We start from the raw sequence: 15,725 nt of genomic DNA on the forward strand, positions 1-15,725 counted from the left end.
TATTGCGCATACTGTATTTCACACATGTGCGTGGGTTTTCTAGGTGCTGTTTGGAAGCTGCAGGAAGTGTCGCGCCTTTTACATTTATAGGTCATCTGTTAACAGAACCTGTTGAAACAGGCGAGTTGAGGGGTTTTCAGTCAGGCTACTTACGTCAAATCCTCTATATTGAGGTCTGCGGGCTTAATGTACGTGTAGTTGAATTTTCGTCAGGATCTAAAAAATACACATTTCTTAATAATCAAAACCATTTTACAAAAGACCAGTTTATCCACTTCTCTTTCCCTCAGCCATATTAGTGATGACATGAGGCTCAACACATGAGTACAGCAGCAGAGCGTAGACATGTGAGCGTAGAGGCAAGTCTTTGTGCGGCGGGGGTCATTCTAGGTCACTCGCTGCATGTCTGCTTCAGTGTTTGAGGCTTTAGTCTGGATCCACATGGTTTATCTGCTTTATGCCACATCTTTTTCACTTAAATTTCAAATTTGAATTGGCGCATTGAAATTTGAAGTCCTGCATAGCTTTTCAAATATCTGCATGTGTATGATGCGCTATATCATCGGATGGCTTTTACACAAGGCCTAAACATAGGATACTCTCCAATCAGTATCACTTTCTGATGAATGGATTTCACAAGGAAAATATACCCAATTGTTGTTTGAGAGTATTTAAAGATTAGCTGTTGGAGTTAGAAAACAGCAGTGTTGATGTTAACTACTTAATAGACACATTTCTGATGTTTGGTGCAGGTTTATCAATGAATAAGATAATATGAGCAGGTTGGAATTTTTGAAATCCGAGTCGGATAATTGATGTTATTTGTCACTCTGTAAGATAAATGTCCCACCAAGTGTACATTAAAAAGTAAGGCTGGGCTCATCCATACAATGACTGAGATCATGGCATCCAGCCAAAAAGCAGCTCAGGTGGACATTATGGTCTCTATAAGACAAAAAGACACATGTGGTGCGCTAAGTTTTTGGCTGCAATTGTTTTTAACAGGTGATGTTTTAAAGTCTTATTCAGTTTTTTCCTTTCGTGCTCCAGAGGTGCCGCTGGTCCTTTACTTGTTTCTGCTCATCTCGCTGGTCTGGTTGTGGGCGGGACTCCACATGGGCTACAGATACCTGTGGCTCCTCATCCTCTACGTCATCTTTAACTGCCTGCTGGTAAGACTGCTTGCTCCTTTCATTGTTTGCTGATTACAAAAACCACCCGCTGGCAGCCTGCTATCATAAAAGTTTGTGCCAACAGTTGTGCTTCCCACAATCTGAAAACAAGGTTAATGCATTCGATGTGAAGAGGGGAAAAGATAACCAAAAGAATTGTGTTGTTGCATTCTGTTCTACCTAAAATGTGTCTTTCTTTCATTTTCTGGATTTGATCCTACACTGATGCCCAGCCTCAGAGAGCTGGGGATGCTTCAGGAGAACGGTGGAAATCAGGACTATATGGTATCATATCTTCATATCTGTCCAGACTTTACTCCGATTCTGTTCTTTGTTTATATTAGAAGAGTAAACCAGGATAGCACTGAAAGACTGCTGTCACTTAAACCTAAAACTGAACGGTGGAGGGGCAAAAACTTCCCCTAGGAAGCATCTGCAGATGTGACACCAGGTTTGGCAGCAATGTGGTAGGAAATTAAAACCTGTTTGGTGAGAACTAATGGTACGATAGCATCATGATTCCATTCACAGCAATATGCAGTTCCCCTAAATTGCTATGGTCTAGCAATTTATTGTCAACTTTTATGTGAGTGTATGTGCAAACCAGAGTGGGTATTAATACTATTTTTAAATGTGTACATTGTTTTTGCATGAAAAGCTGATATTACTCTAAAAGTAAAAAATAATAAATACTAATTTTTTAGCTTCTCTTGAGCACATATCTCACATTTTTTTTAGTGTCAGTAGTAGGTTTTTTAAAATATTTGTCTGCCAAAGATTCTAGGCCACGTTTTAGCCATAAAGTGCACAGTCATAGGCCTGTGGTAACCCACGGTGATATGTGGCGTTCACATGCTAAAGGCAACAGTGTTGACTGAAACGAACTGGTCCTGTTGGCACAGTGACCAGGAAGACGAGATGATGTCAGCGCCAACAGTCAGTGTCGCACTTTGCGATGGTTTGTGAGCTCAGGTAAGTTTTGTTTGGTTCTCTGACCTCATGTGGATAGTTTGATCAGCTCACATCATCATTAGCTCATGTATGGGTATGTATTTATGTATGCATTATTATTAAAAAGGAACAGCTATATGGCAAAAACAGCTAATAAAAAAGTCTTAACATATTTAATAACCAACTTTGAAATAAAATAATTAACCATAAGAGATATGACATAGCTACAGACTAAATAGTTGTTTGCTTTCAGAAACATCCAAAATGTCAGCTGCTCTGAGGTCTCAAGGAAAACATTTCCACAGCTGAAGGGTTGAAAAAAGCAAAAGATGCCTTTTTCTCTCCTTTTTCATATCAATATAAGACTTGAGAGAGTGAAGGACATATGGGACAAAAACAAATACGATAAGCGCCTTAAAAACCACGGTGAAGGAAGATGAGAAAACAGAAACATATTCTACAAATTTAAAAACGTTGTATTCGCAGGATAAAATGTGATACCCTTCTGGTTTTTGATTGATGGATTCAACAGTTCTCCATGAGATGCTTAAAGGTTTAGACGGTTTCGTAACGTAACCCTGCTCTAAACGTCTCCACAACTTCATCCCTGACCTGTCTGCTGCGCCTGACTAAAGCCACCAGAAGCTTCTTCATTTTCCACCTTCACTCTTCCTGCCACAGAGAGCCGGATGCACTCAGGGACACTGCAGTACAAAGCTGCAAGGAGGATAATACAATTTAAAAGGTTCGTCGCAGTTTAATAGATTCCCTTTAGATTCAGATTGCCCTTCTCTTCAGGCGGGTCAACCTCTAGCATCAATATGCAGGCAACCTCTCTCTTCTGTAAAAGAAAATAAAAACATATACTCGCTATAGCAGAAGATTGATTTTCAGCAAAAGTGCAGCTTCAAAGCGCTGGGCCTCTGAAGTTTGACGCAGGAACAAACAAGGATTCATAAAAGCAGGAAGAGGTGAAGAGCCCCAAAGCTAAACCGAGTGACGGAAGATATTGATTAAAAGGAAAGTGAGCGTGGGACTTTGTTGAGATGCTGCTGAATTGTGAGGGGGAAAAAAAGGCTCTAATCTGTATTTTGTGGCTTTTGAGTGTGTTTATTCTCAGAAGATACCCTAATTCATGCAGCTGTAGGGGGGGCACAGGTAAAGTTTGTGACAGTGGGAGATTTTACAGACTGAAAGAGAAAAAAAACATAGGTACAAAATTAGATTATGGTGGTAAAGACTGATGTTTGTTGACATCAAAAACTCTGCACACAATGATCAAGTACATAATAAATGTATAATTCACAATCAAGGGTGAGTATATCTCTATCAATTAATGTAAATGATACATCGTCAGACAAGTCTGCTACATTACCACCGCTCTCTGGCAGCATTATTATTCAACTTTCTGCTTCTAAACTCACAACCTCGTTTTTTTCCCCAGGTTTTCGTTTCCATTGTGTGGTTGGAAGTTATTAGACTGTTGGTCACAGCTGCAAGGTGTTGCAGAGTGGTTCTTGTTTTCTTCATGCCGTGAATTTTCCATTCGAAGAATTTTCCATATTTACTTCATGTAGCTGTAAGGCACACCTCCCTGCTGCTAATTACGGAACATTATTAAACAGTTGCAGATGTTACAGCTGTGTGTGTGCGCGTGGGCGTGTGTGCGTGCGTGCGTGTGTGTGTGTATTCGTGCTCCAGAGTATTCAGAACTCTGCGTTTACTGAATGTCGTAAAAACAGGTACTGGTTTCCAGCTGCACAGTTAACGGTACTGGTCTGAGAAGCTAATCGCATTTAACGTTACGCCGAAAATAACTGACCTTTAAATCTAAAGGCTGCACCTTTTCTTTCCTCCTTCCGCCCTGTTTTTCAGCCGTACATCTGCGCTTCACCAGGCTGAATTAGAAGGAGATAATCGAATTTCCATAGCAGCGCCCCTCATTATCTCCTCGTTCTGCCCGTAAACCTTTCCTCGTTATGTCAGCAGCTGTCAAGAATATCAACAATGAAGAAACAGTAACAGTTTTCATAATGATTTATTACCAACCCGCACTTTTTTATTTAATCTTTATCTAAGAATAGGATACCTGATATGTGTGTTGAAACTTTTTACAAAAAAAAATAAAAATTACTGACGTGTCAGAGCCATATAAGATTTAAAGGAAGTGATTCTTTTTCTTTTATGATCATAGAAAATGTTTTGTATCCATCATAATCACTTTTAGATGTCAGGTAGAGTAAAGCTGCATCAGCAAGTGCAGCAAAGCCGTGTTTTTTTCATAATGCCCCTTGAACTTTTGTAAGGTTTTGTCACATTACAAATACAAACTTTGTTGCTGTTTTATGAAATAGAAACAGAAGGCATTGCATAACTGTGATGTGAATGGAAAATTATAATTAAAAAAAATTACAAATATAAATCTGAAAAGATAATTTGTGTTCAGTTGTCTTTTACTCTAAAACCCTTTTCCATTGCGACCAATTGCCTACTTATTAAGTATGTGTATATTTTAATATCATTTGAAATTCTGGTCTTCTATGAAGGACTCAGAGGTTTGTTAGAGAACAAACAGCACCACAGGAGAGAGAGGCAGAGGTTTAAAGTGGTGGTATGTAATAAAACATTGACTAAAGCATTTAAAATCTCATGACACACTGCTTGATCCTTATCAGAAAATTAGAAAAAGCTTCAAAACCATCTAAGATCATGACCATCCAAAAAGAGCTCCACAAATCCACATCTGCCAGCAACAACTATTAGTTGTGCACTTCTTAAATCTAAAACAAAAGAGTGGAAAAAAATAAACTTAACTCATCTCATGCAACTAGGGAAACAGGCTGGTGCCGGCGCCATGCGGTGGGGAAGCTTGTTGGAGCAGGAGCAGGGAAGTTGGTCAACTCTAATGGGAATGAGAAATTGTGGCTTAAAAACTAATTTATAGACACACCCTCTGTTCAATTTAATTGGACTTGAGGTATTTTGAATAGAGGAATGTGCGAAGCTGTTAGAGACATGCCACAGAAGACTTGCAGCTGTAATTGCAGCCAAATGCAGATCTGCAAAGAACTGAGTTGAACAGAAAATGCATTTTATTATTTGTTTTCAATCCCTTTAAAAACCATGTGTGTTTGTGCAACGTGTCAAATACAAGTTCATGTTTTTCCACTTTCCTTTCTATAAATAGTTTATACCCGTCATGATATTCAGGTATGATTCTCTTCCCCAGATATTTACGTTCCTATTCCTTATATTTCCCTTCAAACTTAAGGATCCGTAATTTACGAACATCAAAAAAGAGCTTTTGCATTTCAATTCATGGGGAAAAGTTATGGAACAAGTTAAATGAGGAGTTAAAACAAAGTCAAAATTTAGTACAATTTAAAAGGAAATATAAGGAGGTCATCTTCACGAGATGGGTGAGAGATAGCACTAATGTGTATATGTAAATTGAGGCTAACGCACATGAGGGTATGGGTGTGGATGTATATATTTGGACATATGAAAACCCAGATAAAATGGAAAATGAATGAACCTGTTTATTTTTATTTTTGATTGGATTCATTAATGAGGGTCCATCTGAAAACATCGTATGAGTTTATGTGGTGGGAGTTCGTAAGTTTCTAACTTCTTCCTACTGCTTTTTGAGCGTGTTAAGATTACTGTGGTGCAAAAATAGGAGTCTTCTGCATTCCTTGTTCTTGTGCATGATTTTATACTACTATCGTGTTCGAAATAAATGATTAAAAACGCCCTCTGTGCCCTCTGACCTTTCCTCAGCATCGTGCTTCCCATCTCTGAAGTCTCCTCTTACACAGGGAACACTTACATAACAGGCCTCTGGTTATAAAGCCTGATTCTCAGGCTGCACAGCTGGCGAGTGATCTGTGATAATCACCCACATGTAGATAACAAAATGAGCTACCAGACTTGAACTCACGTCTGGCACCTTTTGTTTAGCATGTTTGATTTGATGATATGAAAGTGGGTTAATTTCCTTGTTCAGCAGGTATAAAGTATGCAAGAAGTTATGCTAGTTCAATTGCTTTGCAGGCCACTGACCACATCTTCTAACACAAAGAGATCCAATCTCCTGTGTTATTCTGATACTTATGTTAAATCAGTGGTTAACATGATTTAACATAATTAAATCATGTTAACCAGTGCCGGCAATACAGCATGGATTAGCGTTTTTTTGTTTCTTATTTATTTATTTCAAGTTTGAACTTATAAACCGATGATCTGCGAGATCTTTCATGTGTTTTACATCTGTTTGCTGTTGTGCAGCGTTTCACAGTGTTCCCATAAATGAGCACTTTCTAGTTATGGTTATTGTTTTTTTTCTTTCCCGGTAATATTGACCGCAACTGCCTATGACGTGTTTAACTCTGTGTCTGAGACCTCCGGGGAAGATCTAGTGATGTCGATTACTTTATGGGAGAGCTAAAGTCGCAGCTCCAGACTAACTTTTTGTGCTTGGTTGAACTCCACATTTTTATTTTTATTTTTTTCATGTTTTTTCAAGATTTGAGCTTAAGGCAGACCGTTAAAAACTCAGACAAAGCTGTTCACCATGAGAGCCGGAAAGCGTACATTTTAAATTAAACATTCTGCATGTTTGCATGAGTTTCCAGGTTGAAAATAGATCCCGTCTTTGTGCGGCGTGTGTACTAAAACACATTTGCAGTTTGTTTTGGATGTCGTGACCCTCTCAGCCGTCATCACATCTTGTTGAGTGTTGCGAAATGCCGGGAATACTTGTGGCATTTGGCGTTCTGGTGTTTTGTTGTAATTCCCAGCCCGGTGTTGGTGTCTGAGAAAATGTTGGTCATGACGTGGGAGTGTAGGAAACGCAAATGCCAATGATGTCATGACCCACGGATGAAGTAACCCTTTAACAGGGTTAGGATAGAAAACCTTCCTCTATGTTTTATCATATGCAATACAGTTTTCTAATGTTGATTTTCTTCCTTCTTTTTTTTTCTTTTTTTTTTTCTTTTTTACAGGGCTTGTATGTGTTTGCAGTGTATTTCGTCATGCACAACCAGTTATGTTGGCCGACTAAAGCGAGTTACACTGTGGAGATGAATGGCCACGACCGCCCTGATTCGACCTTTCCAGCCGGGGGACCGACAGCTGTGGGAGGTGACATCAGCAAATCAACCCAGAATCTCATCAGTGCCATGGAAGAGGTAAACAGACGTCATCTGTCATCCCAAACGGATAACACACACACACACACACACACACACACACACGTATGGGCCTCCTTCTTAAAGATGTGTAAACACTATAACTTTACACATTAGTTAAAATCACCCTCTAATTTGAATAATTTATCCAGTTTAGGAGAAAGCCCTAAGATTTGTATTTTTTTTTCAACAAATTGACTGGTTGGCACTCTTGATTGTTCTGAGCACATGAAACGGGCGCGCTCTTATTCCATTTTTCTTTCAGTTTTAAATTGATCAGATTTTATGGGAACCTCCAATTACATTTTATTTGCGTGGAGTCAAAATAAGACGAGAAACAGTGCCTCTCCACCAGCACCGCTATTTATTTTACTTTATTTTCATGCGCTGGCCACTAGACTAGACGAGGACTCGTATTTATTTATTCCAGCGATTTATTGCTGGTGGTGTTTCTCCAGGTTCTCAAAGATGGACGGCTGCCTCACCATCACCCCTAATGCTTAGGGTATGAATAGGAATCAAATTTTTATAAAAGTGCAGCTTGACAAAGGCTTTACAATGATTTCACACTTAATGTAAGAAGACAATTTTGTTTGATTTCTCTTAAATCATATTTTGCTTTATTTTCTCTCATGGTTGATTTTTGCCAATCTCTCTCCTTTTCCCATGCCCTCATTGCCGTGGCTCCATTTGCTTATTGTTCGGCTCCACAAACAACATCTCATACTTCCTTGCTGAAAGCCTCCCTTCCCGTTGCCCCTTGTTTCGCTACAGTTTGTACTCGCTGTAATGTGTGGATGTGTGTCTGTAAGTCTTCCCACATCGGCTCCTCCTCTGACCTTTGTGTCAGACTGGCACATTGCATATGAGCCCGTGTAAAAACACTCTGTTCACACAGACGTGCAGCACTTCTGTGGCAACTCTTCATCAACTTTTCCCAAGAGAATACCCTATAAGGAGAGATGGAGCGAGAAACAGAGGGGGTGGCGGGGGGACGATGAGACTCCTGGGAACTCTCTCCTCCCTTTTTTCTTTCTCAGAGTCTCTCTGCTCACGTAATTGTATTTTATTCATGAGAGCACACGCTGGCCTTCTGAGATTTGGCAACGACATGGTCAGAAAAAAAAAAAAAAGCATGGCAAGCAAACAAGCCTTCAATGAGACAGTCTCATGAGTGAATTTAAAATAAGGACTAGAACGTTGTCTGATTTAAACAACTAATGGGAGCCGTCGAGTCTGCCTCAAATGAAGGCACATTTAGGGTGCCTGGTGGTGCTTAATTCACCTCACAGGGAGGTTCTGTACCGGTCAGAACCCAGCGAGGCTTGCAGGCTTGTGCTCGCAGTCATGGACGTCTGAGGACCACAGTTAAACAAGATGGACGCAGTCATCTGATGGAGATTAAACAGAAAAACGCTTTGATCATTAAAATAAAAATGCATTCCTCCTTATGTTGCCGTATAAATATGACTGAACCTTCAAATAAAAAAGCAACAACATGAAACTTTTTTTTTTTTCACCCCAATGTGCTGAAAATGTCTGTTTGTCATGCTGGGTGGACTCAGTGTGAAACCTTAAACCCAGTGAGCTTACTCGCCCTGTGAACGTGCTGTGACCCCGGGCGTCGGCCTGCATGCACTCTGCATGACCCTCACTCATCACTTTCATAATTACGCAGCTGACAGACGTGGCCATAGTGTGACTCAAACTCCTGCCTGGGTTTTCTCTGTTGCCATCCCACCTAAGGTTAAAATTCTATGAGGTTTTATATATATATATATATATATATATATATATATATATATATATATATATATATATACTTAAACGCATATTTATAATATGAAAAAATATAATAAATGTTTTGAAAAATAATGGTGGTAATAATATGAAAGTTTTTCAAAGTAGCTTAATTTTTTTTCAATACGTTTTTTTAAGCAGCAATGTCAATAGCACCTGTATGTATCTTAATGTTTAATGATTACACATTTGGCTGATGTTTTTTTTTTTATATAATGATTTACAAATGAGGATAAAACTATGCAGTTAATATCAAAGTTAACAATGAGTTACTTAGAAGGAAGACCTCTAGTCGGGTACTGGCAAAGTGTTGAAATAAAGTGCAGAAAACTAGAGAGAGTAGATCTTTAGCATTTGATTAAACTTATTATGATAAACTTTAAACGAATGTCAATAGCAAAGGAATCGCAAAGCAAAATTCAGCTTTTAGCAAATCCATGATTTTTTTTCTGACAAAGTGACCAGAATCACAGATTTGGTACCAACACCCGCTGTTAAGACCTTGATATCCTTTGACTCATAGTCCTTTGTAACATTTCACAAGTTTGGAGCACAAAAAGACAGATCATTAACTTTCCTCCTGGCACAATTTCTCTAGATGGTCCAGAATTTAGGGGCTTTTAGTTTCTCTCCTCTCCTATAGAAAATCTCACAAAAAGAAAGCTCACAGGTTTTCTATAGGATTTAACTCTGGAGCCTGAAAATACTATTGAGCAGCATTTATTGTGTGTTAGTTTAGCCACATACATATCTAAAGGAGCATTTCCTGCTGAAATACTCTTATTTCCAATTCACTTTTAGTTTTCTGGTGGAGGCCTTCGGACACTTATGTAAAATGTTGTAGGATTTCTAAGAGCATTCATAAAGTGATGTTGATACTCTGCAGATTTCGGCAGACTGGGAGCCGTCGTCGCTGCGGACCAGCATTCAGCCCACCAGCGTGTTCAAGCCGAGCCCTGTGATGGAGACGTACGCCACAGAGGGAAGCTTCATCAACACCAACCTGGTCACCACAGACGAGGAGTCGCAGGAGTTTGACGACCTGATCTTTGCCTTAAAAACTGGTGAGGATAATTGCCGTTAAATGTTCTGCTGAACTTGCTCTGGCCTACTCTCTTTGCAGTTTTTACCCCTCCCATGTGGAAACCAACACTTTTTGTGCTCAGAGTGGATATATTTTATCAAAGCTCTGTCCATCGACCTCTGGCTGTTTGTTGGTTTTGCAGTCGAGGCTCTTTGATTTAGACTCGGTTGCCATAAATGCTGTCGGACCCATCCAGGTTATTTTTATAACAGTTTAACTGCGATTAGCTGCTGGTGTTTTTAATCAAGGTTGATCTGCGTTATGCTCATTAGCTTAGCGAAAATGTCTCATTAAGCACAGCTAACCATAAAAAAACTGGATCAAAATGCTATGTTGAATTATATAACACTTGGATGTGCTTCAGGAAACAGTTACTCAAGCCCTGAAGAATTTCCTCTCTTAAACGCAGCTTGTTTTCTTCATTAAAACATTTAACTAAGTGTGTTCAATAAGAAACCCGATGCCCTTTGTAAATAAAATCATCTCAACCACATGAGCTTAGCCTAAATAATAAAACATTATGGTTCCAAAACATGAGCACCTCTTAGTATGAACACCTGGTCGTTCACACAGTGTTTCTCGAAGAGCTATGATCTTTATCGGCTGAGTTTATGCTTCTCTGATACCATGGAAACGGTAGCTTAATGAGCCAAGTGCTCATCAAGCTACAACACATGGACACCTTTAATCATTGTGATGCTTTCAGGGTTTATCAGCGCAGCGTTTTTCACAAACCTGAAATGAGAAGTAGCTTGAGGATTTGAAGGTCACCTGTTGAGAGTTTCTGGCCGTCTCACCTGAAAGGCTCTTTCTCTCTGCTGCACTTCACTCTGGCCTGGTTGATATTAATGTCTGGGCTGAAAACCGACTCATTCTCGTTTTAATATGCATGGCTTAACGCCCATCACGGATCGCTGATATGCTTTTCTTTGTTGCTTTTTGAGATCTGATCTACAAGATTCAAGATCAGATTTTGAGCAGTTTTATCACTTTTGCTTTCCGACACAATGCTCCATCGCGCAGAAAACCCCACAGGCCACCAGAGCCTGTCTTGAATTAGTTGCTCTTGGAAAACTTTATTTATTGTAGTTTTCTAGGACAGGAAGCCCATTCTGGACACCAGATACTGCTTGATTACAGAATCATTACCGCAATTGTTTGTAAATAATATTGTAATTATACTTATTTTTAAAATTTGTCACGTTGTTTGAAAAAACTAATTACTGTCTATTAAACTGCCTTAATGATATTTCTCTGAAATATTATTTTGAATTGATTTCACCTTAAAATTATTGGCAAAGTAATCACTGAATAATGATACAAAGTCAGTGATTACCTTGTCACTAAGTTACTGAATGATTCAGTGACTGAATGACTCAGTGACTGAATGACTCAGTGATTGAATCATCAGTTACTCTGGTACCGAATGTTTACTGAATGACAAAGTAATAATTCAGCGATTACTTTGTCAATACTTTATGTGAGTATATATTTAAAAAATACACCCCAACTTCCCCTTAGGCATCTTATTCATGCAGAGCATAGCTGTCTTTAGTCTTCTTCCCTCAGTTTAAGCTCACACACCGAAGAGTGTTGAGGCTACAGCACTCTGAAAGCTCTTAGGTGTTTTCCTATTTACCTGTCTGATCACTGGGTTTGATCGATGTACAAAGATGGTACATACAGTGTGAAAGGATCTGACTGTTCGCTAATCTGTTCGTCGGCTTATGTTGAAGTTACTGTTTTTGATTCTGTAGAGTAGAATTAGATTTTAAATAAAAACAAACTATCCAGCCATGAGTCACTGTTTTCCCACTGTTGACCTGCTTTAGACACAGTCCACTTTTTTATATTTTTGAAATACATTTACAAGGTTTTATTTTGTTTGAGACATGCTATCCTGCGTCAGGAAAACGACACCTGTAACCATGGAGATAGTCAAATTGGAAGTCCTTCCTGGCAGGTGTTGGGTTTTAGAGACCGATGGGTGTTAATAAGTGAAGAAGGGTCAGAGGATAGTCTTACACAGCGAGTAGAAAAACACGCTCTGACTCTCCTGCCGTCCTGTTTATTATGTGCTGAAAGAAACAGAGATGTGTGCATGTTTTTCACTCAGTTGTCTCTGGGCTGTTTCTTTTCTCGAGGCGTCCCTGCTGCGTTCTGTTGAACTTTAACCTTCCAGGTGCTACAGAAGAATCGATCAACTTTTAAACATCAGCACTATAAATTCACTTTTTTCAAGGTAAACAAGGCAAGGTTTCAACAGCTCAAAGCCGCGCCATTGGCTGATTTATGTAGAGATTAGGTTGTTGTTGGAATCAGTCGTACGTCGCAGGTTTAACGGTGTGGCTGAACCAGCCGACCCCGCCTCTCTGTGCAATCAGACGTATCAAACTGAACGTACAGCTACAGTTCATCTCAGCAGCTCAGTCAGCAGGAAAGATAATTTGCTAATCAGGGTTATATACGAGGCAACACCTGACTGGGGTCAGCAAGCAGAGCTGTAATAAGGGTCTTCAGACACTTCATCTGGTAGTCAACCATTAACGTGCAAACATACAGAAGCTCACATGTACGCTGTTGATAGAAGCAGTTTTTTCATAAAGAGTCGAGTCCTCCTCTCTGTCCATGAAAGGACGTAGCATATATTGCATTCTTCAAACAGTAGATATATATTTAACCAGATATATTGGCATGTTGTCTAGTTTGTATGTTGCGGTTTTTAGTCCTTTTCACAGCAAGAGAATAACGTTTTAGTGGGTTTTAAAAAACCCGGTTCAGGATGGAATAGGTTATCTTGAGCAGTCACTGGTACAGGTCCATCACAGGACAGCACAGGGAGTTTATGCTGTGCAAAGAAATCAGTATTAAAACTAATCAAGGCAATCCTTTCTTTTGATGATATTTGGTAAATAAAACTGGTATCTTTTTCTGTTTCATTTTATTCTATTACAAAGCATTTCCTTGTGAATTAGTTACAAGTATTATTTATTTATCCTTTATTTACCCAGCTGAGATCTAGCTAAACTTACAGAATCTGTTAAACGGGTTTTTACAACACCATGTGTCAAAACCAGCCCTGTTTATTGATCGCTCAGTTCGTCAATGTTTTACCAGCAGGCCCACTGCATGGCTTACATTTGACATAAAAGATCCTTCCTGTTCTCAATCAGGGTCCATCTGTCTGCTCTGTCCTCGTCTTGTTGCTATGGCGCCACAGGTACAGTAAAGTACAGTGTACTCAGTGATAAGGGTCATGTTACTTAACACCACATCTGCACCAAAGGTACTCGCTAAACTGATGACACAGACATACGTTTTTCCCACTCGTCCAAAAATAATCTGTGCGCAACATAATCTAGATTGGGTGCCTGTGAAAATCCCTGCAGCTAAAGCACAATTAATCACGGTTTGCTTGTTACGCTTTATCGCCTCTGTCTCAGGGACCGGCCTTAACATTAGCGATAACGAGTCCATACCTGGAAGCCACGACGGAGGCAGCGTTGCCAACTCCCAGATCGTTGAGCTGAGGAGAATCCCCATCGCCGACACCCACCTCTAACCCGCCTCACTTCATGCAGAGACGTTACAAGACAGTATTTTTATATTGTAAAACCTTTGCACTAAAAATTTTTTTTTTTTTTAAGTAATCGATCATTTTCATATACGTGTTTGATACTGTACATTGTTTTTACTGCACCTCTGTTCACATATATACATAAATGTACTAAATTTATTTTGTAAAAGTTGGTTTCCTTTTTTTTTTTTGAATGTATATTTTGTTGACTTGTTTTTTTTTCTGTAGAGTTAGATTAATCATTGTACCTTTCAAGTAAAACACGTTCTGCTGCTGAGAATGGAGATTGTGTAACACTGTCAATAAATAATGCAGCAAATATTTTACATGAAGACACGCTGATCTCATTTTTGTAACCCGGAGGTTTTTGTCCTGCCACGGCGACTCCTGCAGGATTACGTAAGCAGCTTGCAGTTGGGGTCACTCGCTCATGACAGACGGCTTTGAAAAACGACGAGCTCACAGACTGTCCTGCAAGTGTCTTTGGAGTGTAAAGTGTAAGCGCTTGAATCTTTTAAAATAAGGATTTCAAGCTGATTTAAGACCGTGAAAGAGACAGCTGACTGTTTTACTCAAATAATTGAGTAAATTGTCCTTAAATTACTCAATAAGAAGTCGGTAGCTGTGAAAACCAAACCAAATACTCCACCTGAGTTCTTCTAGTAGCCTCCCGCCTCTGTGCACATTTTAACCTCTGACCTCAAAACAGATCAGTTACATCACCTTGCCAGCATTTACACCCATTGAGCTTGTTCTTTTTTTTTAACTTTTTCCAGGTCACATCTACAAACCTAAGAGGTTTTTTTCTTAGAATTAATGTGAAAGACCAACACGAATCAGAGAAAAAGTAAGTATTGGTAGAAAGTGAAACTTTTTACAAATAAAAACCAGACATTTGTGTTAAGCCTGCCTGAGTCAATGTTTTGCAGAACCATCTTTCATCGCACTTTTGGCAGTGTTTCTCTACCAGCTTTGCACATCCAAATAATTTTTTATATCTTTCTAAGTTCCAAAATAAATCAAGTTTTCCCTCAGGTTAATCCTGCCACAAACATGTTTTGTGATGTTTTTTCTTCTTCTGAAGGAAACAAAGAAAAATCCACATGGCTCTATTGCAAAAGCACCTTAGTAATTACAGCAACTCCAGGCCTGTGGAAGATGTCCAAGGTCACGATCAGATAACACTGAAGCAGGTAGGAAGATTTATGACGGGGACACCAGTGAGAAGTGTTTATTTCTACTCATGGTGCACTAAGATTACCTTCACGGGAATCAGAGCCATTTTTTTTATGGTCCAAGATCAATAAAATAAATTGATCCTGCTGAACACACATTAAACTCTCTTTTTTATTCTCATTTGAGGCAGTTTTACAACCTAGAGAACAGGAAAAAGTCTAGCCCACTCTGAAAGGTTGGAGAAATTTTCTTGTACAATTGTAAAAAACAAAATAATAATCTGAACACAGCATTAATTTATGGACAGGCATTTTCTGTCTGTTTTTAGGGATGATTAAATCACTGTATAAATGATTCTCTGTCTGTGTCCAGGAAACATGCAGCATTAAGGAAAAGGAGCAAGTGCATCGTAGAAGAAAGTAACATTCACCGTACAAACGGCAGCAGGCCGCTGGTTTATTTTCCCAAGCAGCAACTGTTCCAATGTCAGCGCAGGCCAAACTCTTTGCGGTCATTTAGCATTTCCAAGAAACACTTCTAATTAAGAAACATGGTGACTTTGCAAGCTATGTTTGTTTAAGCCTCATATCTACACGACTGTATATATTCCCATCATATATTCACTGCCATGATTTGTTTTTCATTAATTAGATATTATTCAGGCAATGTAAACAACGTTGCAACGTTTGCAGAACTGCACTTAGAGAAAGAGTCTAAAGCATATCTTACGGCATACATTAGCAGTGACACACGTCGTTACTTATAAATTTTGC

At 39.2% G+C, this 15,725-nt stretch overlaps 1 protein-coding gene across 5 annotated transcripts in view; it reads left to right on the plus strand.

Moving 5' to 3' along the window:
• The window catches only part of adgrv1 (adhesion G protein-coupled receptor V1), a 108,603-nt gene extending 94,501 nt beyond the window's left edge, over window positions 1–14,102 (plus strand). For all 5 annotated transcript variants that reach the window (XM_017306772.2, XM_081610572.1, XM_008418938.3 and 2 more), the window contains 4 exons: window positions 1,051–1,172; window positions 7,130–7,315; window positions 10,002–10,179; window positions 13,643–14,102. In XM_017306772.2, coding sequence (XP_017162261.2) covers window positions 1,051–1,172; window positions 7,130–7,315; window positions 10,002–10,179; window positions 13,643–13,761 — 605 coding nt within the window. In that variant the 3' untranslated portion in view covers window positions 13,762–14,102. The remainder of the gene's footprint in view (window positions 1–1,050; window positions 1,173–7,129; window positions 7,316–10,001; window positions 10,180–13,642) is intronic.
• Window positions 14,103–15,725: the final 1,623 nt, after the last annotated feature.

Source organism: Poecilia reticulata, chromosome 9 (assembly GCF_904066995.2).
Source record: "Poecilia reticulata chromosome 9, P_reticulata-male-v2, whole genome shotgun sequence".
NCBI classification, from domain to species: domain Eukaryota; kingdom Metazoa; phylum Chordata; class Actinopteri; order Cyprinodontiformes; family Poeciliidae; genus Poecilia; species Poecilia reticulata.